Source organism: Cottoperca gobio, chromosome 22 (assembly GCF_900634415.1).
Source record: "Cottoperca gobio chromosome 22, fCotGob3.1, whole genome shotgun sequence".
Classification (NCBI taxonomy): Eukaryota; Metazoa; Chordata; class Actinopteri; order Perciformes; family Bovichtidae; genus Cottoperca; species Cottoperca gobio.
The window spans coordinates 2,161,097-2,187,470 of NC_041376.1; the positions used below are offsets into that span (position 1 = coordinate 2,161,097).

A 26,374-nucleotide genomic window follows, 5' to 3' on the forward strand; every position below is an offset into this window, starting at 1 on the left:
CAGCTGATCAGCTGCTGCTGCTGCTGCACAGCTGATCAGCTGCTGCTGCTGCTGCACAGCTGATCAGCTGCTGCTGCTGCTGCACAGCTGATCAGCTGCTGCTGCACAGCTGATCAGCTGCTGCTGCACAGCTCATCAGCTGCTGCTGCACAGCTCATCAGCTGCTGCTGCACAGCTCATCAGCTGCTGCTGCACAGCTCATCAGCTGCTGCTGCACAGCTCATCAGCGTGGTGACGATGCACGTTCAGATAGCCCAGTTTAGTTCATGTGTTGACGTGTTCATGTGTTGACGTGTACTCTGCAAACTTTCCTCCAACACAAGTGCTCAGAACAAAGTCTTCCTTCAACATGTCTGAGTTCGACAGATCAAGTGTCTTCCAAAGTTTATCTTTTGAAATGTATCATTGTATCTGTTTTTATTTTTTACAAAACACAATTAAAATACAAATAAATGAAGTTTTAAAAGCACAAGAAGAGAATTCTGTACTAAACACTTGATTTGTTGAACTTTAAAAAGTCTTTCCCTCAATGTTTACATCAAAATCACATTTTATATTTATATATATAATAACTTTCACGGGGCGCCATCAAACCCTAACCCACATGTGGAGACGCATGGTCTTCACTGCGATACATTTACATTTGAATAAATATGAACAGAAGTCACGTGACCAACATGGATGAACTTCTGTTACTATGAATGACGGCGACAGTTATTTAACTTTTTCTTATTTTACGAGACGTTTTGTCCGGTTGCGGCGAGCGCAGACTTTAAGAGTTCAACATATTCCTAATAAACGCAGTTTGGTAAATCATGCACACGCGTGTAGAGCTGCAGCCGTGACGAGCGGTCCTTCTGGGCTCCAGAATGTGAAGATTATGCGACAGTGAAGTGAACATTTGAGGTGCAACACATTCGTGATGAATGAAACAATATCAGCTGCAGTGGATTCATTTCATTTAATGACATTATTTCATGAGGACAGGAAGTCTCTGACGTACGACGTTTGAAAAGATGAAATGGCACATAATGGGGCTGCCCTCCAACCTGTGGGGGGGGGGGGGGGGGGGGTCCCTTTTGTTCACACACAGCGTCCCATAAGAAACAAACCAGCATGCGAGCCTCTGATGTGGAGCATCAGCGCGTTGCTCTCAGAACGCCACAAGACTCGTCCACAGACACAAAGTGAACGATTACAAAGAGGATGTGTTTGTGAGGACGCCGCTCCGCGTGACCGGCGGTGACGTTACTACAGCGCAGACACAGGAGCTCTGCAGGCACAGGGACTACATCCACGTGTCCCAACAACACGACTTACAGCTGCAGCGATGAGGAAAAAGAGTGGAGCTTCTGTGCGTTTCTGTTTCACATCCGATCGTTTGGGTTTTAGAGACATTTAAAGACTTCAGAGACAAAACGATTAACGTAGAAAACAAACTGCAGATTAAGCAACGATGAAACTGATCGCAGCCCCGGCCTACTTACATTTATGTGCATCAACCAGTAACTGGGGGGGGGGGGGGGGGGGGGGGTGTAAGTGTAAGATTAATTAATGAGGATTAACCAAACAAATAAAAAGTTTTGTTCCAAACTCTCCGGTCCTCCTGAGCCGATGGTCCCTCAACGGTTCAGTCCTTCATCCAGAGCTGCAGAAATAAAAACCCCCCACCTCTAAATGAACTGAGCAACTTTATATAATCACGTCACATAATTCTAAACAGATTCCCTCCCCCTCGAGCTTCTATGTAGAATTACTCCCCAAGTACAACAGAAGAGAAATCAACAGGTCCAGATGAAGGTGTCCTCCTCACAGATCTGAAGCGTTGTGAGAGACGCCATCATCCAGGCTCCACAGGGACACAGACGAGCAAAACAAAGTGGTGACGCTGGTTACTCGGGCCGACGGCTCGTCCTGCTTCCTGCGAGAAAAACATCTCTGATGGCAGGAGAATAATTCAGGAACGTTTCCTCCAAAGTGTGAAGTCCTCACGGCTCCTCGGGGGCTCATCTTGATAATATGGCACTTGAAGATCAAATCAAAGTGGACTGTTGCTAAAGACTCTGTACAATTATAAAAAAAGAGAGTTTGCTGTCATCATCAAATCTCACTGTGAAACTGCCATCTAGTGAAACGCCGCTGCGATGATGTCAGCGCTTCTGCCTCCAGACAAACACGATGACGCAACACAGAAACCTCCACGTGATGGAAATAAAACGGCGCTCAGGTTCCACAAACAGCAGCTGGAAGATGTTTCGTCGTCACTGCAGAAACAGCCTTCATTTCCTTTCTCAGCTCGAGTCATCAAAAGTCCCGAAACGAGCTCCAGTCGCTCGATGTCCATCAGCAGACAACAAGCGGCGAGACGTTTAGATCCACGACGTTTGAAGTCTCTGCACACCCGTCCATGCTCCCACTGCGGGTCTAATGGTGGTGACCCACGGACAGCACCAGAGGGATGAGGCAGCCCAGCACCAGAGCTCCCACCTCCACCTTGCTCAGTCCTTTCCCTCCGTTGCCCCCTGCAGGAGCGTGGCTGTGGCCGCCGCCCCCGACCTCGGGGAGGACGTGGACGGTGGCCACGTAGAGGAAGGTGCCGGCAGAGAACAGCATGGCCACACCGGTGGCGTTGAAGTCTGACAGAGCCTCCTTGCTGCTCTGAGAGGGGAACAAACAACAACAGTGTGACGCCACAACAAACACTTCCTGCGTCCAGGAGTTCATTTATTTAAACGCTGAACTGAAAATATATTATTTTGTACGTATGAAATGTTCACGATCTCCTTCAGTCGCGTCTCGTTAGTGTTTGTTGTGTCGCGTCACCTTTCCACTAACTTATAACTCAATCTTTCTACAGTTTATTGCTGCTCTGCATGCGTCAAAACAACGACTAGAATTCAAACTGAACGAAGGTTCTGTCTCTGACGTCGCAGCAGAACCTTCAGCTCACTGTGGCGGCGCTCTGAGACCAGCCGCCACAGACATGTCGAGTAACAGAAATAAAGGATTCATGTTTAATAACACATTTCAATATTTACCTGACTGAGGCCTAAGAAGGTGAGCATGGCGAGGACGGGCGCTGCCAGGGCGAACACCAGGAGATGTTTGCGGATGCGGTTCCTCTCCAGACCAGCATGCATCAGGAAGGACACCAGGCCGAAGGCTGCCGGAGCCTGCAGACCACAGAGCAGGTCACAAAGAACAACAGTCTGCACATCATGTTCTTCTACATGTGCTCAATAAACTGTCACAATAAGGATTTATTATTACCTTATGCAGCATGATCGCCACAAAGACGATGAGCTGGACGCTGGTCTGAGAGGTGGAGGCAGCAGCGCCCAGAGCAACGCCATCAGCTGCACGCACACACACGTTAATACATCAACAAGTTCTGACTCCAGCTGTTACTGCACGAACACTCTTTGGGTTTTCAGTTTATAATAATAATTCTTAGAATAAAGAAATTGTCAAACACAGATATATATATATATATATATATATATATATATCTATATATATATAGATATATATATCTATATATATATAGATATATATCTATATATATATAGATATATATATCTATATATATATAGATATATATATATATATATCTATATATATAGATATATATATATATATATCTATATATATATATCTATATATATAGATATATATATAGATATATATAGATATATATATAGATATATCTATATATATATATATATATATATATATATAGATATATATATATATATATAGATATATATATATATCTATATATATAGATATATATATATAGATATATATATATATATCTATATATATATATCTATATATATAGATATATATATATATATATAGATATAATATATGATAAAGTATATTGTCATTATGCAAAGTAACTTGTGTGGAGAGAAGACCATCCCTATACTTTTAATACATTAAGGTCCTTATGAGACAAACTTTGATGTTTCTTCTTCCTTCAGATATTTGCATTGTGTTGCTTCTGTACCTGCAGCGTGGACCACGAGCCCCAGGGTGGTGGTGATCTTTGAGGAGGCGGTCCTCGCTGCCTCTGGATCCAAACCTTTAAAATATATATAGAAAAGTAGAAGCAAGTTATATTGACGGATCGGCACTGAGCAGGAGCTGCGTGGCGTCACATGTTGGCACATTTGTTCACATTAGCTGCTAAATAAAAAGCTCTGAGACATCTGGGGTTTGGATCCGTCAACAACATCGTGTCTGCTGCAGCTGAAACACGGACCTTCGGTGCTGTGCACATGAGAGCTGCCAATCTGATCCACCAGGAGCATAAAGACGAAGCCGAGGACCAGAGACACTCCGATGCAGGCGTGGAGCTGCTCGTGGCTGTGCTCGTGTTTCCCGCCGACACTGGCGTCTGCTTCACCCTTCGCCTCGGACACCTCCACGACTCCAGCCTGGCCGTGGCTGTGATGTCCACCTGCAGAGGCGGTGAGAGAAGAGGAACACGGAGAGTTAGTTTCCTTTTTCCTGTGTGACTAAAACGAGACGATGTCATTCAAATATCAACACGTTAAGACTAAAGACTAAAGAGTTGTTTAAGTGTTTACAATCTCTTCTGACTCTCGTTGCTCTGCATATTTACTGAAGTTAAAGCGAACAAAGAAAGTGAAATGTACAGAAGAGTATAAGAGACGGGCGTTGTTTTTATTTTGCATTTCGGGAATAAAATGGAAATGTAGAGAATAAAGTTGAACTTTCAGTCTATGTGCCAACGTGTTGGATTTATTCTCAATATTTAGACTCTATTCTTAAAATGCAAAAATAAAGATAAAATATTGAGCGTCCTGTTATTTCCCTTCATGTCGCCTCCTTCTGTAGAAATGCTAAATATTATCTGATGACTAAAGAGATTAAAATGTCAACAGGTTTCGTTGCCGACAACCACAAGAAAAAACGTAATGTGTCTGAACACTGAACGCTGCTCAGCACAGAGCAGTTTACACACACCCAAAACAAATATTTGTGTTTGATAAGGTTCGTCATGTCAGAGAACTTTGCTCTGTTTGAAAAGGATTCAGTCTATCTGCTCTATAATGTTATACGTTCATCTGCTCTATATTGTTATACGGTCGTCTGCTCTATATTGTTATACGGTCGTCTGCTCTATATTGTTATACGTTCATCTGCTCTATAATGTTCTATGTCTGCTCTACAATGTTTGCGTCTATCTGCTCTATAATGTTATATGGTCGTCTGCTCTATATTGTTATACGGTCGTCTACTCTATGTTCTGCGTCTATCTGCTCTATAAGTAGGTTTTCACTCACTGCCCTGGTGTTTGCTGAAAGCATAAACATTAAAAGGACATAAATATATTTAGAAAGGAAAATGTACAATATAAGAGTTAATATAAGAGTTTAATATAAGAGTTAATATAAGAGTTAATATAAGAGTTTAATATAAGAGTTTAATATAAGAGTTAATATAAGAGTTAATATAAGAGTTAATATAAGCGTTAATATAGAGTTTGAGAGTTTAATATAAGAGTTTAATATAAGAGTTTAATAATAAGAGTTTAATATAAGAGTTAATATAAGAGTTTAATATAAGATTTTCAATATAAGAGTTAATATAAGAGTTTAATATAAGAGTTAATATAAGAGTTAATATAAGAGTTAATATAAGAGTTAATATAAGAGTTAATATAAGAGTTAATATAAGAGTTAATATAAGAGTTAATATAAGAGTTTAATATAAGAGTTTAATATAAGAGTTTAATATAAGAGTTAATATAAGAGTTTAATATAAGAGTTAATATAAGAGTTTAATATAAGAGTTTAATATAAGAGTTAATATAAGAGTTTAATATAAGAGTTAATATAAGAGTTTAATATAAGAGTTTAATATAAGAGTTAATATAAGAGTTTATAAAAGGTTTAATATAAGAGTTAATATAAGAGTTAATATAAGAGTTAATATAAGAGTTAATATAGAGTTAATATAAGAGTTTAATATAAGAGTTAATATAAGAGTTAATATAAGAGTTAATATAAGAGTTAATATAAGAGTTAATATAAGAGTTAATATAAGAGTTAATATAAGAGTTAATATAAGAGTTTAATATAAGAGTTTAATATAAGAGTTAATATAAGAGTTAATATAAGAGTTAATATAAGAGTTTAATATAAGAGTTTAATATAAGAGTTAATATAAGAGTTAATATAAGAGTTTAATATAAGAGTTAATATAAGAGTTAATATAAGAGTTTAATATAAGAGTTAATATAAGAGTTAATATAAGAGTTAATATAAGAGTTAATATAAGAGTTAATATAAGAGTTAATATAAGAGTTTAATATAAGAGTTAATATAAGAGTTAATATAAGAGTTAATATAAGAGTTAATATAAGAGTTAATATAAGAGTTAATATAAGAGTTAATATAAGAGTTTAATATAAGAGTTAATATAAGAGTTTAATATAAGAGTTAATATAAGAGTTTAATATAAGAGTTTAATATAAGAGTTTAATATAAGAGTTAATATAAGAGTTTAATATAAGAGTTTAATATAAGAGTTTAATATAAGAGTTAATATAAGAGTTAATATAAGAGTTAATATAAGAGTTTAATATAAGAGTTAATATAAGAGTTTAATAAAGAGTTTAATATAAGAGTAATATAAGAGTTAATATAAGAGTTTAATATAAGAGTTAATATAAGAGTTAATATAAGAGTTAATATAAGAGTTTAATATAAGAGTTAATATAAGAGTTAATATAAGAGTTAATATAAGAGTTTAATATAAGAGTTTAATATAAGAGTTAATATAAGAGTTTAATATAAGAGTTAATATAAGAGTTAATATAAGAGTTTAATATAAGAGTTAATATAAGAGTTAATATAAGAGTTTAATATAAGAGTTAATATAAGAGTTAATATAAGAGTTTAATATAAGAGTTTAATATAAGAGTTTAATATAAGAGTTAATATAGAGTTTAATAAGAGTTAATATAAGAGTTAATATAAGAGTTTAATATAAGAGTTAATATAAGAGTTAATATAAGAGTTAATATAAGAGTTTAATATAAGAGTTAATATAAGAGTTTAATATAAGAGTTAATATAAGAGTTAATATAAGAGTTAATATAAGAGTTAATATAAGAGTTTAATATAAGAGTTAATATAAGAGTTTAATATAAGAGTAATATAAGGTATAAGAGTTTAATATAAGAGTTAATATAAGAGTTAATATAAGAGTTAATATAAGAGTTAATATAGAGTTTAATATAAGAGTTAATATAAGAGTTTAATATAAGAGTTAATATAAGAGTTTAATATAAGAGTTAATATAAGAGTTAATATAAGAGTTTAATATAAGAGTTAATATAAGAGTTAATATAAGAGTTTAATATAAGAGTTTAATATAAGAGTTTACTATAAGAGTTAATATAAGAGTTAATATAAGAGTTAATATAAGAGTTAAATAAGAGTTAATATAAGAGTTAATATAAGAGTTAATATAAGAGTTAATATAAGAGTTATATAAGAGTTATATAAGCTAATCTAAGAGTTTAATATAAGAGTTAATATAAGAGTTAATATAAGAGTTTAATATAAGAGTTAATATAAGAGTTTAATATAAGAGTTTAATATAAGAGTTTAATATAAGAGTTAATATAAGAGTTAATATAAGAGTTTAATATAAGAGTTAATATAAGAGTTAATATAAGAGTTTAATATAAGAGTTAATATAAGAGTTTAATATAAGAGTTTAATATAAGAGTTAATATAGAGTAATATAAGAGTTAATATAAGAGTTAATATAAGAGTTTAATATAAGAGTTAATATAAGAGTTAATATAAGAGTTTAATATAAGAGTTAATATAAGAGTTAATATAAGAGTTAATATAAGAGTTAATATAAGAGTTTAATATAAGAGTTTAATATAAGAGTTTAATATAAGAGTTAATATAAGAGTTAATATAAGAGTTTAATATAAGAGTTAATATAAGAGTTAATATAAGAGTTAATATAAGAGTTAATATAAGAGTTTAATATAAGAGTTAATATAAGAGTTTAATATAAGAGTTAATATAAGAGTTTAATATAAGAGTTTAATATAAGAGTTAATATAAGAGTTTAATATAAGAGTTAATATAAGAGTTTAATATAAGAGTTTAATATAAGAGTTTAATATAAGAGTTAATATAAGAGTTTAATATAAGAGTTAATATAAGAGTTAATATAAGAGTTAATATAAGAGTTAATATAAGAGTTAATATAAGAGTTAATATAAGAGTTAATATAAGAGTTAATATAAGAGTTTAATATAAGAGTTTAATATAAGAGTTAATATAAGAGTTAATATAAGAGTTTAATATAAGAGTTAATATAAGAGTTAATATAAGAGTTTAATATAAGAGTTAATATAAGAGTTAATATAAGAGTTTAATATAAGAGTTAATATAAGAGTTTAATATAAGAGTTAATATAAGAGTTAATATAAGAGTTAATATAAGAGTTAATATAAGAGTTAATATAAGAGTTTAATATAAGAGTTAATATAAGAGTTAATATAAGAGTTAATATAAGAGTTAATATAAGAGTTAATATAAGAGTTTAATATAAGAGTTAATATAAGAGTTAATATAAGAGTTAATATAAGAGTTTAATATAAGAGTTAATATAAGAGTTAATATAAGAGTTTAATATAAGAGTTAATATAAGAGTTAATATAAGAGTTTAATATAAGAGTTAATATAAGAGTTTAATATAAGAGTTAATATAAGAGTTAATATAAGAGTTAATATAAGAGTTTAATATAAGAGTTAATATAAGAGTTAATATAAGAGTTAATAAGAGTTAATATAAGAGTTAATATAAGAGTTTAATATAAGAGTTTAATATAAGAGTTAATATAAGAGTTAATATAAGAGTTTAATATAAGAGTTAATATAAGAGTTTAATATAAGAGTTAATATAAGAGTTAATATAAGAGTTAATATAAGAGTTAATATAAGAGTTAATATAAGAGTTAATATAAGAGTTAATATAAGAGTTTAATATAAGAGTTTAATATAAGAGTTTAATATAAGTTTAATATAAGAGTTAATATAAGAGTTTAATATAAGAGTTTAATATAAGAGTTAATATAGAGTTAATATAAGAGTTTATATAGAGTTAATATAAGAGTTTAATATAAGAGTTAATATAAGAGTTTAATATAAGAGTTTAATATAAGAGTTTAATATAAGAGTTTAATATAAGAGTTAATATAAGAGTTAATATAAGAGTTAATATAAGAGTTTAATATAAGAGTTTAATATAAGAGTTAGTATAAGAGTTTAATATAAGAGTTAATTATAAGAGTTTAATATAAGAGTTTAATAAGAGTTAATAAGAGTTAATATAAGAGTTAATATAAGAGTTAATATAAGAGTTAATATAAGAGTTAGTATAAGAGTTAGTATAAGAGTTTAATATAAGAGTTTAATATAAGAGTTTAGTGCAGGAGGTGCAAACATAATTAGATCGGGGGAAGTGCAAACGTTCTTCTGTGTCAAGAAGCCAAAGACATTAAATTATTTTGCCTTTATTAGAAACTACAGGAAATGAAGAACGTCTCAATAACAAAGAGCGTCTTTAACCCCGAGGCCACCAGGACGCCGGCAGAGCGACAGAGCAGGAAACACAAACTGTATCGTTTGTCACTGAATAACTGAACCGGCCGAGATGTGTTCAAGAGCAGCCTTCAGTATTATTGTGCATCTGGAACAAACCCGTCTTCAGGCTTTGACACCGTCACCTGCAGGATTACCTGGACAGCAGCACTGAAGACTGTTGGATATTAAAAAAGATTTAGCCACAACAATAGAGGCGTTTTAATATCTCCACCCTCGTTGAGAAGTGCCTTCCTAGTTTCTCTCTGTTTTCCAAGAGCACCTGTCATCTTTGATCTGCGGTTGAGTATACAGAGCAACCAGAGATCTCTGTTTCGTGCATTATTCACAACTTTCTGACATTTTATCGACTAAAACGTTGATTAAACTGCAGCCGTACTAATATTAAAGCGGTCTTTCGCTGACTTACTGGTGCAAACATAATGAAAAGCAACAATGTCTTCATTTAAGGGAGTTAAGGGAAAACATTTCTTGGTAATCCTAAAAGAAATATAATCTGGAACCACTGATCTGGTGAATTCTACCTTCAAGGATGTCTTCGTAAAGTGCGTGAACCCCCTCAGGAATGATGACAGCCAGCGCCGTCCCACACAGCAGCCCGGCTCCCAGCACAGTGATCAGCTTCAGCCGCTCCTGGAGAAACAATCACAGACGAATAATTAGCACAAGTCTGCCTCGTTGTTTTTAAGCATTAAATACACCAGATTATTTAAAAGCCTTTAGATGTTAATGTTTGTAAATGTACCGGATTACAATACTGATTATTTTAAAGGTCTCTGTTGAACTGTGAGTTACCTATCCTTGAGTTGTGTTGTCTTTACGTCTCCTTGTGAGTTTTCTGTCTGTAACTATGTGCTTTAGATTCTTAATCTCAAGTAAAGGTCAAATAAATAAATGCTTTACAAGATCAGGTACTTCTTTCTATTCTCAACTGTGCTTGTGTTTTTACATTTAACCCAAACACACACAGTTGTCAGTACAACATGCATTCAGTTCCAGAGCTTTGTATCTTCCTGTTATTTGTTATTCCTGATGCAATCTGCGCTTCTGGTTAAAAGACACCGACACAGATGAACTTTTACCTTTATGTACATTTACAAATGTGGCTGAAGTTATCCAAACTGCACGCTTTCCAGGAAGTAATTTTACAAAGCTTTGCAAGTTATAGACTTACCTCTGAAAAGTTGACAGCTAAAGGTATCGTCCCGGCCACATAACATCCCACCAACATGGCCAGAGACAGCAGGCTGATCGAGCTAAAATCGTCCATGACAGCACTTTTCTCTTCGGCTAATCTTCTGCTAAGCTAAACCATCAAAACCAACCTACACTTTAACACGCACTTTCAATCCTGCTCGTCAAGTTCAATTACATTCCCCGAGCTGCAGCTGTTTGTTAACAATAGCTATTATTTAAATACACGTTTCTGTAATCTAATACCAGCTCAGGTCGCTGAAAAACATCCACGTTAAATAAACAGACGTTACAGCATCTGGCCTCGATAGCGTTAGCTAAGCTAGCAAAACTAAGCTAACTAAATTGGGTAACTCTCAAAATTCACAAATAAAGAATCTCTGACACGTCAACGTTCACTTGCAAACACACGTTACCCCGCATCGTTTCTTCCAGATTTAGCTGTCAGTAATTATAATATTATAATATTGCAACTTCCCGACTTGGCTAGCAGCTTGCTAACAAACAGGCTAACAGAACATCCTCTTGTTTGGTGCTACCGGAAAGTACTTCCGGGTCACACATCTTCCCAACCTGTCGGAGAAAACCTGCCACGTATCTGCGGACACACGACCGGAAGTGAGAAGGCTGGTCAAAATGTTTCTCTGCGAAGGACAACGTGAAGAAATGCATTTTAAAACTTAACATTAATGAATCGGAACAAGGTCTAAAGTGTATGTAGATAATTATCACCTGTTTTATCATTTTAATAAAATACTTACTACTAAAATACTTTGATACAATTAAGAAAATACAATCTTATGGAAATCCTTAAATATAGATTATTTTCATTTCATAGCTATCCAGTTAGGAGTCATTTTGAAGAAGAATTTCTATTTAATATAATAAAATACAATATAAAAATAACTTTGCAGCTATTCTATGAAATGTATTTATTTATAACTAATATTAAATGCCAAGTTTGTACTGCAGGTCTCCAAATTGAAAAAGTAAAATATATACATACATTTGAGGAAATATTCAACAAAGAAAAATACATTTTTAGTATATTTATGAGGTAATAATAGAATATATGTCGTGTATTAACTCATTTTAAATACAATAAACAAATGGTTTTCTTTTGTAAATAAGCATTTCTGCCAAAAGTCTGAAAACTCAAAAGGAGACCATCAGTTTAATAAAATACTAGTTTAAACTTTTATTTTGGTAGTGTGTCCCTGTACTTCCCACTACGGGGAGAACAATCGTTTGTAAATGAGAGAGTAGCTGCAACAATTAATCGATCGACAGAATAATCACCAACTATCTTGATAATATATAAAAAGTATTTTCAGCCTCTCAAATATGGAGATTTCCTGCTTTTATGTTTTATATCATATTAAACTGAATATCTTTTGGTTTTGGAATCACAAAACAAGACATTTCTCTCTATTCTCTGACATTTTATACACCAAACGATAAATGTAGAAAGGAATGAGGGATTGCTGTCCATGTTTGGAAGTTTGATCATTTGAAAGGGACTTTTGTGATGTTGTAAAAACATGTTGGAGAATACAAACACAAAACAAAGACTAGTTGCATTTAAAACCTGCCAAATAAAGAGAAATAGAAAACACATTAAAAGAAAGACAAACAATATTTTCTAAAAAAAACATTTATTACTAGTTCACATAGATGGAGCAGCGCCTCAACGTGACAACAGTGAATCAAAGCAGGATGAGTCCGACGTGTTGGAGAACAGACGGCTGTCGTTCGCCTCAAACAGCCTCAACTAAAGGAAAACAATACAACCAAAGTTTTATCATGCACTAAGTTTGTGCAAACCCTTTCTGTTGGCAGACTTTCCCTTCCAAACGCGCACACACACACACACACACACACACACACACACACACACACACACACACACACACACACACACACACACACAAGGCAGCAGCTCCTTGCTGATGGAATGGAGGGTTTCATGTTTACAGTCTGCCGGGCCACAAAAGTGTCGGTGGCAGAACTGAGATTTAAGAAGTCAGACGGAGACGCGTTCTTCACTTCACAAGTCCGATCTTCTTTGCTTCCGTTTCATAGATCAACAGCCTCCACATCTTTACTATGAAGACTTCTGCTTCTTCATCAAGGACCTGCACACACACACACACACACACACACACACACACACACACACACACACACACAGGAAACACAAACGATGTCACACTTTAAATAAACGCAATGAATCTGATTTGTGACATGAAAGTTGGGTTAGTTAGGATCAACTGTTAAACAATGAAGCTTAAGATGCTTCAGGCAGAAGAAGAAAATGGAAGATTTAGAATAAAGTCTAAATGTTGAACTTTCAGGATATGCACCGACGCTAGTCGCTCAAAATTACAACTTTATTCTTTCAAATTGTATTTCGACTTTATTCCTTAAATGCTAAATAATAAAAATTCCTCCATTTCCTTCCCCTTGTGCCTCCTCTGATTTATATCTTCTTATGTTTGGCACTGATACTGAAAGTTCATCCTTATTCTCAACATCTCAGCAGGTTATGTTAAAATCAGAGGAACCAGCTGAAGCATCACTTCTGCTCCCGTCATGGTCCAAAGCTAAAATAACAGAAGCGTATTTCTGGGTATATATTTGAGGTGCGTGTTATTATATTTTGCCAGCGAGGGTCATGATGCTTCGGCTCGTCTGACACTGGACGTCTGTAAACGAGGGCTGCCTCAGTAATTACATGAAGGTTCGAATGAGGATAAATTAAACCCAACAAGCAAATCAGGTTCAAATAATCAGCAACTCTCGTAAAAATCTAATCAAATCAGACACTTTGTGGTTCGACTCACCATCGCAACATCATCCAGAATCCCCTGAGGGGTGCTGTGTGCCATCACCTGGAGGGAAAACACTGATCAAGAATGCAGCAGAGCAACACGACAACTTTCAAGACACAAATAAAAACAAACCAGTGTTACTAATTAATATTTTGAATAAACACAAACCTTTGAACAGACAAAGTCCACCAGCGTCGGTTCCTCCTCGCCGATGTATTCGATAATCTTCTTATTGATCCAGGGTTTAATACGACGATCCATCAGAGTCTGCAGAACGAGATATATTACTGCTCATGTCTGAACTCAACTGCAAGAGAGCTCGATATCCAACACCGACTCTCTCTCTCTGACCTCGTCAACATTGTAAAATGTATAAAGTTAATAAATTAAAGATGCACTGATTGAAACTTTCTTGCCCGAGTCCTGAAGTCCGACCCGCCGACATGTTTACTCTCTTTCTCAGAGATTTAATTGACGGCATGCACAAACATTTTTGTAACTTTTCACTCATGGAAAATTGAAATTGAAGTGTACGTTCAGTGTATGACGATCAAATGTTTTTACAAAACAGCACCAAGGTACCTTCTGTCACCCAAACAAATATATATTTTTAAATGCTTCAGGACAAATAAAATCCAACTGAAAATGAATTACACGATATCTGTTTATATACATGCTGAAGAGCATGGTGTGTGTGTGTGTGTGTGTGTGTGTGTGTTTACCGAGTCCACCATGGTCCAGTCCAGAGGGTAGTTGAAGAGCTCTGGCCTGGCGGTGGGGATCTTCTCTATGAGGCTCTTTATGTGTTTGCGTTTCTCCTCCGTGTTGACGCTCCCTTTGGCTCCTGGGATCTCCGCTCCGTCCAGCCCCAGACTCTTGTCGTCATCCCCGTAGTCCAGTGGAACCAGTTTCCTTTTGCGAGGCTGCTCGTCGGCCTCCTCATCATCAAACTTGTTGAAAACACTTTCCACGGTCGCCAGTTTCTTTCGCTTTCCAACGTTGAGTTGGCTGGGACTGTTGGTGGCACCTGAGGAGAAGCGCAGGTTACTAAAGGATACTAAAGGTTACTAAAGGTTACTAAAGGTTACTAAAGGATACTAAAGGTTACTAAAGGATACTAAAGGTTACTAAAGGTTACTAAAGGTTACTAAAGGTTACTAAAGGATACTAAAGGTTACTAAAGGTTACTAAAGGATACTAAAGGTTACTAAAGGATACTAAAGGTTACTAAAGGTTACACGAAGCAACTGAAGAAACACTTCTGTGCAGTTTCAAACACGCTCATTAGTGTCCGTCACATTTGAATCCTTCATGGTTTAGTTGATGAAGTCACTTCAGTACAAACGTCTTCGTGTCAAACGTCAGCTCCTCATCACTCACCCAGTTTGAGACTGACCCCGATCTTGGGCCGGTGTTCCTCCGGCGGTTGGACCTCTGGAGTGTTCTCTCCTGGAATGATGATGCCGCAGGGAGATTCGTTGCCGGGCGTGTTTGGAGTGGCGTTCCCACTGGCGGAGGACACCGAGGGAGCCGTGGTGATCGGTCGCATGATGGGTTTGAGTTGCGGCTTGTCCTCTTGCGAGTCCTCGCCATCGTGGAAGTCCTCCTCCGTCGCTTCCTCTTCATCATCTTCCGAATGCTGCGGGGGGGCTCGAGGAATCGGCTCGGCGGGTCTACCCGACCCCTCTCTTCTCCCGATCCCGATCTTTGTGAGCCTTCTCCTGGTGCGCGTCCTCTTCGGGCTCAAGCTTCAGAGGCGGCTGTCGCCTGCGCTCTGCTTCCTCCTCCATCTGCACAGATACACACGCGGGTGAACAATGACCTCAGGAATGAATATTCAGTGACCTGCGTTACTAACAGAGGCACCAACATCATCACAGAGTGTGACTAACAGAGGCACCAACATCATCACAGAGTGTGACTAACAGAGGCACCAACATCATCACAGAGTGTGACTAACAGAGGCACCAACATCATCACAGAGTGTGACTAACAGAGGCACCAACATCATCACAGAGTGTGACTAACAGAGGCACCAACATCATCACAGAGTGTGACTAACAGAGGCACCAACATCATCACAGAGTGTGACTAACAGAGGCACCAACATCATCACAGAGTGTGACCAACAGAGGCACCAACATCATCACAGAGTGTGACCAACAGAGGCACCAACATCATCACAGAGTGTGACTAACAGATGCACCAACATCATCACAGAGTGTGACTAACAGATGCACCAACATCATCACAGAGTGTGACTAACAGAGGCACCAACATCATCACAGAGTGCGACTAACAGAGGCACCAACATCATCACAGAGTGCGACTAACAGAGGCACCAACATCATCACAGAGTGCGACTAACAGAGGCACCAACATCATCACAGAGTGTGACTAACAGAGGCACCAACATCATCACAGAGTGTGACTAACAGATGCACCAACATCATCACAGAGTGTGACTAACAGAGGCACCAACATCATCACAGAGTGTGTACAACAGAGGCACCAACATCATCACAGAGTGTGACTAACAGAGGCACCAACATCATCACAGAGTGCGACTAACAGAGGCACCAACATCATCACAGAGTGCGACTAACAGAGGCACCAACATCATCACAGAGTGTGTACAACAGAGGCACCAACATCATCACAGAGTGTGACTAACAGAGGCACCAACATCATCACAGAGTGCGACTAACAGAGGCACCAACATCATCACAGAGTGTGTACAACAGAGGCACCAACATCATCACAGAGTGTGACTAACAGAGGCACCAACATCATCACAGAGTGTGACTAACAGAGGCACCAACATCATCACAGAGTGTGACTAACAGAGGCACCAACATCATCACAGAGTGTGTACAACAGAGGCACCAACATCATCACAGAGTGTGACTAACAGAGGCACCAACATCATCACAGAGTGTGACTAACAGAGGCACCAACATCATCACAGAGTGTTACTAACAGAGGCACCAACATCATCACAGAGTGTGTACAACAGAGGCACCAACATCATCACAGAGTGTGACTAACAGAGGCACCAACATCATCACAGAGTGCGACTAACAGAGGCACCAACATCATCACAGAGTGCGACTAACAGAGGCACCAACATCATCACAGAGTGTGACTAACAGAGGCACCAACATCATCACAGAGTGTGACTAACAGATGCACCAACATCATCACAGAGTGTGACTAACAGAGGCACCAACATCATCACAGAGTGTGTACAACAGAGGCACCAACATCATCACAGAGTGTGACTAACAGAGGCACCAACATCATCACAGAGTGCGACTAACAGAGGCACCAACATCATCACAGAGTGCGACTAACAGAGGCACCAACATCATCACAGAGTGTGTACAACAGAGGCACCAACATCATCACAGAGTGTGACTAACAGAGGCACCAACATCATCACAGAGTGCGACTAACAGAGGCACCAACATCATCACAGAGTGTGTACAACAGAGGCACCAACATCATCACAGAGTGTGACTAACAGAGGCACCAACATCATCACAGAGTGTGACTAACAGAGGCACCAACATCATCACAGAGTGTGACTAACAGAGGCACCAACATCATCACAGAGTGTGTACAACAGAGGCACCAACATCATCACAGAGTGTGACTAACAGAGGCACCAACATCATCACAGAGTGTGACTAACAGAGGCACCAACATCATCACAGAGTGTGTACAACAGAGGCACCAACATCATCACAGAGTGTGACTAACAGAGGCACCAACATCATCACAGAGTGTGACTAACAGAGGCACCAACATCATCACAGAGTGTGACTAACAGAGGCAATGAATTTAACAGTCATAGGATGTGTGTGAGTGTGAGTGTGTCTGTATGTGTCAGAGGGCTGACAGATGAAATGGAGCTTTTTCTCACATCAAAAGTGTCTTGAATTAAGTCTGAAGATCTGAGACTTGCAGAATGAGTAAAATCATTAAAATCTTAAAGAAATGGAGCACATCACTGTATTTTAACATTTTATATCTTTTAATGTTATTGATTTCTTTTTTTATATTACTTTTGGGTTTATATTATAGTCTTCAGTGAGTCTGTTGAGGCGACTGTGTGTTTTTTGATGAAATCATTGAACGGATGAATGTGCCTGAGTGTGTCCTGCCCCCCCCTCACCCTCTGCAGCTCTGCGTCAGGGTCGGGGTGACCTTCAGCCAGAAGCCTCTGTCTGATCTCCTCCAGCTCCTCCTTCTCCCTCTTCCGGTCTCGCTCGTCCAATTCCGTCTCCTTTTCTCGGTCACGAAGTCGCTTCTGCAAAGCGCTGCCCCTGAGGATGAGGAGTCGGGTAATGAACACACACGAGCGGCGGGAGCGTCTCACGCTTCTCAACGTGCATTAGAGACTCACCTGTAGTACTTCGGGTCGTCTCTGTCGTCGTCGTAATCTTCCAGGAACTCTTTCAGCCTCTTGGCTTCTTTCATCTGGATGTAAAGAACAATAAGATCCTCACACATCTGTATCAATGAAGCTAACAGCAGTTATTATTCTCTAGCACTCTGATCTGCCGCTGCACGTCATGGATACCATTTCACGACGCCTCTCGTCCTCGCGCTCCGTTTCTTTGCTGTAGTCACGAGCCTTCTTCCTCTCACGGATCTCCCAGTTCTTCAGGCGCTTTGAGAAGAAGAATAACCATCCGTCGTTAAAATGCACATTAATTAAAGTTAAATCTTTATGTGCAACTATTTTAACATTCATTTATAATCAAACGACAGGAGATCATAAACGTACTTCCTGGTACGCCGCCTCCTTGTCTCTGAGCCTCCTCTCGAGTCTCCTCCGCTCGTACACGTCCTCCTCATCTTCCTCGCGGTCTCGTTTTTTATCTTCTCGAGTTCTCTCTCTGCACAAGATCGTTCACGAGTTAAAGACTGAGTGTGTATGTGAGGAGTGTGTCCTTCTATTAATCAGTGTTTTATGTGAACAGGATGCTTTGACATCACAAGGTGCGTCGGACCTCTCGCCTCCCACTGACCTCGATCTGCTGCGATCTTCACTGACATCTCGACTCCTCTCCCTCTCCCGCTCCCTCTCTCGCTCCTTCGTCCTCTCGCGTTCGCGATCTCTCTCCCGTTCGCGGTCGCGATCTCGGTCTCGTTCCCGCTCCTTGTCCCTCTCTCTCTCCCTCTCCTTCTCTTTCTCTCGGTCGCGGCGCTCCCTTTCGCGCTCCCGCTCTTTGTCCCTCTCTCTCCTCTCCCTCTCGATCTCCAGTCGCTCCTTTTCTTTCTTTCCCTTTTCCTCCTCTAGTTTCTGCAGGAGCCCAACAGGAAGAAGAGGGAGAACATGTGTTACTAGATTCTCAATAGTGAAAAGATCACACTGAAATACACAAACATGTTCATCAGTACGATACTGAAAATGATTTTGACTCCCTTGGCCAGACATGCTCACATACTGCCATGACTCAATGCCTTGGAGAGGCTGGCTGCTGCAAGTAAGGAAGTCTTCTGAGCCCTGGTGTTTCCTCCAGGAAGTGGTCCGCTGTTTGAGCAGGTTTAATGCAGACGCTGCTCATTCAGGACACACTTACTTAAAACCATAAATTACAGATCAATCTTGAAAAACGCCTAAAAACTTGATCTGCGTTTAAAGAGGAAGTTAAAACCGTTCTGGTGTTTTATCAACGCTTATTGTAATTATTCTGTTAATCAATGATCATTTCCTGTCCAGCCCTTCATCACTCTCACACACACACACACACACACACACACACACACACACACACACACACACACACACACACACACACACACACACACACACACACACACACACACACACACACACACACACACACACACACACACACACACACACACACACACACACACACACACACACACACACACCTTGTCCTCTGCAGTCACTACGTGATCTGAGATTATTCTTCCAATAGAAACTCAGCTGTGTTGAGTAGTGGAACCTGTAACGTTAACATTACACATCGATCAGTCAGGAAACTGCTGAGTAATAGATTTGATGCAGGAAACTCTGTTGGGTAACGTTTGACACAAAGTTTAGTAAGCGTAAAGCGTTATGCACTAAGTTTTACAGGATTTATTTATAGCTTTAATACAAAGTGGACTCCTCGTGCTTCACTTAAGCAGGGCTGCACTGAGTGGAACTTCTTTTACATTTGAAGTTTTCGAATGAAGCTTTGAATGTTCGTCATCATATTTTATATTATTATCACCCTGAAGATCTTTAGACATTAGTTTAATGAAGAGAAGTGCAGTGAAAATGTTGTTTTTGAGGCTAAACACCAACAGTTATGGATTTAGGAAGAATGTTTGGTTACATAAAAACATGTTGGGAATGATTACATCTTTATTTCTTCAATGAAATTTGGATTTTAAACGCTCTGGAGTTTAGAAATGTTTAGATCACACGAGTCCGAAACAATCTAACCCTACTAATAGTATCTGTAATATTTTATCTTTATTTGTGCAGAACTGAAATCAACAGACACAATTAATACAAATAAAAAGCTGCGCAGCATTTGAATGAATGTGAACTTCATGAATGAAGCTTCAAACGACGGAGCACAGCCCTACTTTAAGTTCAAAGTATTCACCGAGAGCCAAGTCAGCTTTGAACCATCAGGTCAACAAGTCCTAACGCTGAACGTCAGAACTATATGAAGCCCAGGTTTGGTCTTACCTTTGGGTGCCAAGTGGATTAAAACAAGCCCAAGCTTAACGTGGCAAAGGGCCCGACTAAGTGAATTACATAATCAGCTCCCGTTTGTTTTCCACATGGCCGTCTGAGAAGCAAGGGAGCAGCGCCGACCTGCAACACAAGTGCTCCCTGCAGCAGTGTGGGAGTCGTGTGAGCAGCAGAGAGAACTGGGAGTGTTTGGTCTGTGGTACATAGAGAACAACTGGACACAGATTGTAATACTTAGTGGTGGAACTAGTTGACGAGCTTTAAGACGCCACAGATCCCTCTGAGCAAACACCTCTGTGGTTCTAAATGTACTCTAGATATCAAATAACCACTAAGTGTTGAGCGTTTGTCTGCTTTCTCACTAGTGGACATAAGAATCATGGCATTTCTACAGACCGTTGTGGAGCTACTGGTGCAACTCACAGGTGATGAACTACGGGCTCAGCGCTTCAGCTACACATCCTACAGGCTACGTGTGGGAGGAAAAGCAGGTCAAGTGTAAAGTCAAGAACAATCAGGAGAAAGGTCCAAAGGATACCTGTGAAGCAGTTTGATCTAAGTGCAGTTCATTCATCCACATCATCAACAACACCTCACATTCAAGTCACACACTGAAATACATTTTGCCACAAGGAAATGATTGAAACAGTCTTACCTGCAGGTCGTCTTCTGGGTCACTGCGGCCTCTTCGACCCAACAAATCATATCAAAAACCTCAACGCACTCGGATTTAAAGATGTCTGCTGTTACGTTCTGATGTGGGTGTGACCTTCCTGTTCTACTAGAGATAAATGTTCTGCTTTGTAATTTAAACTCCATTCAAATGAGCATTTGTATCCGTGTCTCATCGTATCGTCCTGTTTTCATCCTCCAACTTACCTCGCTTGAGAACATCAACATTTCAAACACTGTCACTGAGGTGTTACCTCCCGCCTCGTCCTCCATACTGTCACAGACACGGGTTGAGTTTAACGCTGCAACTTCCTCTTTGTTTAGCACGAGATATGTGCAAAGCTTGTTTTGTGATGCAGGGAATCAATTCCCCTGAAGAAAGGACAACAAGCACGGGTCCGCTCTGCTTTCATGCATTTACAAGGAGCCGCTGTTTCTCTGGACCTGACTGACAGATGCTGACCCCCCCTCCCCCCCTCCCTCACTAGAGCTTCATTATCGATTCATCCTTTGGTCTGAAGATAGTTAAAGTCCCAGTCAAAGGTGACGTCTTTAAATCTCCATATTTGAGGCTGAAAACAGCTTTTTCTGACATTTTTGCATTAAAACTTACTTTTATATGAATATTTTTATAAATAATATTATTTGCAGCTTCATCTGTGACAGTGTTTGAAGTTGTGATGAAGTTGTGATGAAGTTGTGATGAAGTGACTCCAGAGGTAAAGTCCAGTTCCATGAGGCGTTTGGATTATTGTTGTCCCTGCAGCTTTGTGTTCCTCACTAACACTAATGATCAGTCATTTATTTAACTAAAGGGGGGGGGGGCAAATAAGAGAAAACTAACACAAAGAAAGCCACTCACCTTGCATGTCTTCAGACCCCAGAGTGCTGTGGGGGGGCGCTCCCTGCTTCAGTAACACTAGAGGCTGCAGTTCAAACTCCTGCAGTGGTTAGGCTCATCAGTGTGTGTGTGTGTTCTTCACACACATCATTTATCACGAGGACCTGCAGAGGTTCACTGAGCTGCCCCGCCTTACAAAACCTGACGGACGAGCAATTTGCACCGTCCAGCTCCACTTTTGTTTCCCAAATCCACGTGTAGATTCAAATGCATGGCAGTGAAGTGCGAGCCGGTTGCCCCTCTGCAGAGCCTCCAGAAGGGAGCGCCCAACATGAGTAAAGAAGAAATTAAAGGTCATACTTACATCCTATCCTCGCAACTTTTTCCAAAGCAGAGATTCTGAGATTCATCTTGCTCTAGTCACCAAATGAACTCTACCACATTGGTGGGGTTTAATCAATAGATTAGCTTGAGATGGAATTGAACATTGTGTCCATGCACCCTGTGTGACGACTTTAGCCTGAGCAGCTCAAACCTTTAGTCTGAATAATAATCACTCCTGCCCAATGTGGGGACACCGACAGATACGACATCAGCATTTCAACAATCGAATAGATGCTATGAAATATTTGAACATCAACTTCTTTCTATTCCTTCAATGTTTGAATTTTACTCACTAATCTGCACGTTAACACACTCTTACAGTCATATGGAGGAACCCCCCCCCCCCCTTTACATGATAAACACTGCAGCTCCATTCGCTGTTGAGGAATTTCTAATTACAAAAGGATTTATTCTCCAAAACCTAAAGCAGTGAGTAACAACAGCAGTTTGATACATTACCTTGTGTGTGTCGCGGAATTTACTGATCTCTCTGGAAATCAAGTCTCTCTTGTCGTCCTCCATCTCCATGGCATTGATATCCTCCTTGCACAAAGGAAGAACACACTAAATACTCGCCTTTTCATTCAAGATTATAGCTGCTTCTACTTCCTGTTTCGACAAATATGTGGTAACATTTGTCAATGTGGACATGTGCTACACACAAACAGAAGCTCCTCCCTGAGCGGCAGGTGGGTCATGAGAGGATGAAGGTGTGTCAGAGATGCATCACATGAATGATTCATGCTGCTTTAAATAACACTTTGATAGTATTTCTGATCTTCGCTGAGAAGCGAGTTAAAAGCCCAAATATACGCAGTCGAGTTCAGACGAATGCAGACGATCAGACAGATCAACAGTAAGAGACAAACGATACCTCCTCCTTCTTCTCTTTCCGCTTCTTGTTGCGAGGCTGACTGTCGGGGTCCTGCGAGGGAGCGTTGAGCTCACTTGCGTACTCTCGGATGAGGACTTCTATCGCGCCCTTCACCACCTGATCCCGACGCAACGTTTCTTCATCGAGAACCTCCTCGTCGTCGTCGTCCCCGTTCTTTGACCCAGCGCCGGCTCCCTGTGTGTCGAAGAACGTGTGAGAAACAAACTTAGATTTAACAACCAGAAGCATCAACGTAACAGAACGGTTCATCTTCTCCTCGCCAGCTTTTCAGAAGCAGAACTGGGCAAACAATTCAATTTCAGGATAAAAGACATTTTTAGATGTTTTGCAGAAAGAAAGAATATATTAAAATATATTTTATTTATGGGGAGATTTCCACCCAGAGCTGCATCATTATGGCGCCACGATCAGAAGCCTTGAGAATAAAAAAGGTCAATATTTTACTGGACCAATGAAAGAGTATCTTGAATTTGTATCACCTTTTGTTGTCCCTTGTTTCTTATTGTGTTTGGTACCTTGTATGTGTGCCCGTGGTTTGAACAGTTAGTTGGATGTGATGCATACCCCATTAGCGCTCCTCTTCTTGGCCTTCCACTCGTCGAGCTGGGCTTTGGTTTTGGCATCGACCTTCACCAGCAGCTTCTTATCCCCTAAGAGCAACTCGTGCAGAAGTCTGAGGGCTCGCAGTGTGGACTCAGGCTCCTTATACTCGCAGAACCCAAACGCTTCCAGGAGAGGAGAGCAGAAAGAGAGTTAGTTGATGCCGCCGTGCATCACTACTTGATTGGCTTTAAGTCGTATCCGACACACTAACGTTCACTCGCATCAACAGAAGACGGTTTAAATGAGTTGTCTTTACCTTGAAGTTTCCCAGAGGCACCTTGGACCCTTTTCCAGCTGAGAACAATTCCACATTTCTATATCGACAGGGAACAGAGAACAAGGAATCCTTTCATTTCACGTTACAAATGTTAACGTTTAATCAATGATCAATTAATCACAAGTTGGCACAACAGTATTTGTGTCTTCCTGAGGATGTCAGTGGAGGGTGAGACGAGTAAAATGTTACGGTATTACACTATTACTCTTATTTATGATCCTTAAAACAGAATTATAAATCAGACTTTTTTGTAAAGCATGCAACTATAACATGTTCTATAACTATATCCTGTGACATGTTAGAAGCACTATAGCATGTTAAATAACTAATGACCAAAAACAACGTAGATAAGCTAGTATACGGTACACGTGATATCGGTGCAGGTACATCCCTCGAGACGAGTCAGGAGCAGCGACCATCAAAACCTGCCATGTCGGTACTGTGCAAGTGTTTTTCTTTAACTTGGTTTATTGTGATACAAGAAGCTGCAGAACTTTATGTACAAACGGCAAGCGTCGCCTGGACCCGTCAGCTCGTACACACTTTAACATTCTACAATATTTATAGCTTAAATTTCATGTGAACATTTCCTGAACAGCAGGCAGTGTGGGTGCACTCGGGTCAACTCACTGCTAGAAGCTGTCTGACCAACATGTCAGACGCCTTTTCAGAGATGTTCCCTACAAACACCGTGGTGGTGGGGCCGCCGCTGTCGTCGGAGTCCTTGGCTCTCATGGTCGGCTCCTTCTTCGGAAGCATCGGCTTGTGTGCTACAGCAACTGAGGTCGGGACGAGAACCTGCAACAGCAGATTAAGTGTTAGTTACTCACGAGTTACTCTTATTTAAAAAAGAAACGCAAATATTACAAGAATTTGATTTGAACAGTCTCCGTTGAGCAGCAGACTTGACAAAAACAAACTTTTACAAAACTGATAAAGAGCAAAGATCACGTATTTATTATAAGGTCATAGAGAACAGCTGTTTGTAACTCACTGTGGGTGTGGGGGTCACAACACCCATATGAACCGGCATCATGGGAGTACCTGGAAATAAAAACAAAGCCATGTATTGAGGCATACAACCACACACAATACTATATTGTTTTGTGTCTGATTACCCATGAATAGCATAAATGTGTGTGATGGATAGTTTAGAGATACAGTAGTGAGGGGGATTTAACAGTTCAGAGTCAGAAACTAATAAATGCTTTCGGACGGATCTTTTTTTATGTCTGAAGTCGAGTCAAACAGCAATATTGGGCTTTGTTGGCTCAATTGTTGAACATAATCATGTTCCCATAGGCAACCAGGAATTGAGCAAAACTAGGCAAATAAACTTATGAGAGCAGAAGGGGCTTTACCCAAGCTTCAGTCTCAGAAATGTAAAACTAAAACAACAACACGAAGGTTTCAGAGCCTGATCTACAGACACACAGCTGTCACTGCGGATATGAGCCAATCAATAATAAGCTAACGTTAACGTACCTGGCGGGACAGCCTGGGCAAACCCCGCATACTGAGGGGGTGGGATCCTGGGGGGCAACTGCGGGATACCAATCTGCTGGCGGTTGAGCGGAGGAGGGTATGACATCCTGAAATCAGAAATACTTTTAATATACAAGAAACTATAAGCAAGAGATGATGTACAACTTAAGTCCAGGGGAAACGGTGTCGGTGTTCTTCAGGGGTTAACCTAGGTAATGTCAAGTTAATAATGGAATTACATTTAAACATCAGCTAACAGCTAACAAAAACAACCAACCAGGTGTAATACCTGGTTAGTGGAAAGTAGGATTCCTCCACGTTAACTGGCTAAATTAGCTCAAGCTAGCTAACGTTACTGTTTGGCCTTGCTGGTTCTCGTTAGCTGCAGCGGTCATGTGCGAGTTCTCTCACCTGCAATCAAGTGTAAAATAAAACCCAGTGGCTAATAATACTATGGGGTATCCGAATAAAAGCCCATTAAATACGGTTAACGGGAAAACGTAACGCTAAAGATTAGCGTTATTATTGCCACCGGCGCGCTGTAAGAACCCCTATGGATACAAATAACTGGGACCTTTTCTTTTCGCAATGAATTATGGGAAAGCACAGCACCGATATTTGTTTTTGTTGCCCGAAATTAAACCTCTCAGGCAGCCACTCAGGCGAATAATATATATATTTTACACACCCAAACAAAGAACCAGACAGCACAGATATTGCCAAATAGAATAATAGAGTAGAAAATAAAATACTTTTAAGTACAAACACATTAAAAGCATAAAGACAATACATTATAA

At 38.9% G+C, this 26,374-nt stretch overlaps 2 protein-coding genes across 2 annotated transcripts; both read right to left on the reverse strand.

Moving 5' to 3' along the window:
• Window positions 1-942: 942 nt before the first annotated feature.
• Window positions 943-11,470, reverse strand: slc39a9 (solute carrier family 39 member 9). Its single transcript, XM_029461078.1, has 7 exons — window positions 10,843-11,470; window positions 10,193-10,301; window positions 4,268-4,465; window positions 4,013-4,087; window positions 3,271-3,356; window positions 3,039-3,173; window positions 943-2,658 (listed from the first exon to the last, which is right to left on the reverse strand). The coding sequence occupies exons 1-7, from the start codon at window positions 10,936-10,938 to the stop codon at window positions 2,425-2,427; spliced, it is 933 nt and encodes a 310-aa protein (XP_029316938.1). The 5' UTR covers window positions 10,939-11,470; the 3' UTR covers window positions 943-2,424.
• Window positions 11,471-12,500: 1,030 nt separating this feature from the next.
• Window positions 12,501-26,157, reverse strand: rbm25a (RNA binding motif protein 25a). The gene is given in 18 exon segments (XM_029460851.1): window positions 12,501-12,997; window positions 13,706-13,753; window positions 13,862-13,960; window positions 14,416-14,720; window positions 15,074-15,377; window positions 15,379-15,483; window positions 17,871-18,021; window positions 18,102-18,175; window positions 18,279-18,368; window positions 18,486-19,004; window positions 22,777-22,860; window positions 23,192-23,386; window positions 23,777-23,937; window positions 24,072-24,129; window positions 24,723-24,890; window positions 25,087-25,136; window positions 25,578-25,684; window positions 25,989-26,157. Coding segments are annotated over 17 exon segments (2,610 nt in total). The 5' UTR covers window position 25,684; window positions 25,989-26,157; the 3' UTR covers window positions 12,501-12,904.
• Window positions 26,158-26,374: the final 217 nt, after the last annotated feature.

What these genes read in the sequence shown, in the direction of transcription:
- slc39a9 (XM_029461078.1), bottom strand. Translation starts at nt 10,938, where the DNA reads ATGGACGATTTTAGCTCGATCAGCCTGCTGTCTCTGGCCATGTTGGTG. An exon ending in TTACGAAGACATCCTTGAAG is followed by an intron (nt 4,466 to 10,192) that starts GTAGAATTCACC and finishes CCGCCTCTGCAG; the next exon opens with GTGGACATCACAGCCACGGC. An exon ending in TCATGTGCACAGCACCGAAG is followed by an intron (nt 4,088 to 4,267) that starts GTCCGTGTTTCA and finishes TATATTTTAAAG; the next exon opens with GTTTGGATCCAGAGGCAGCG.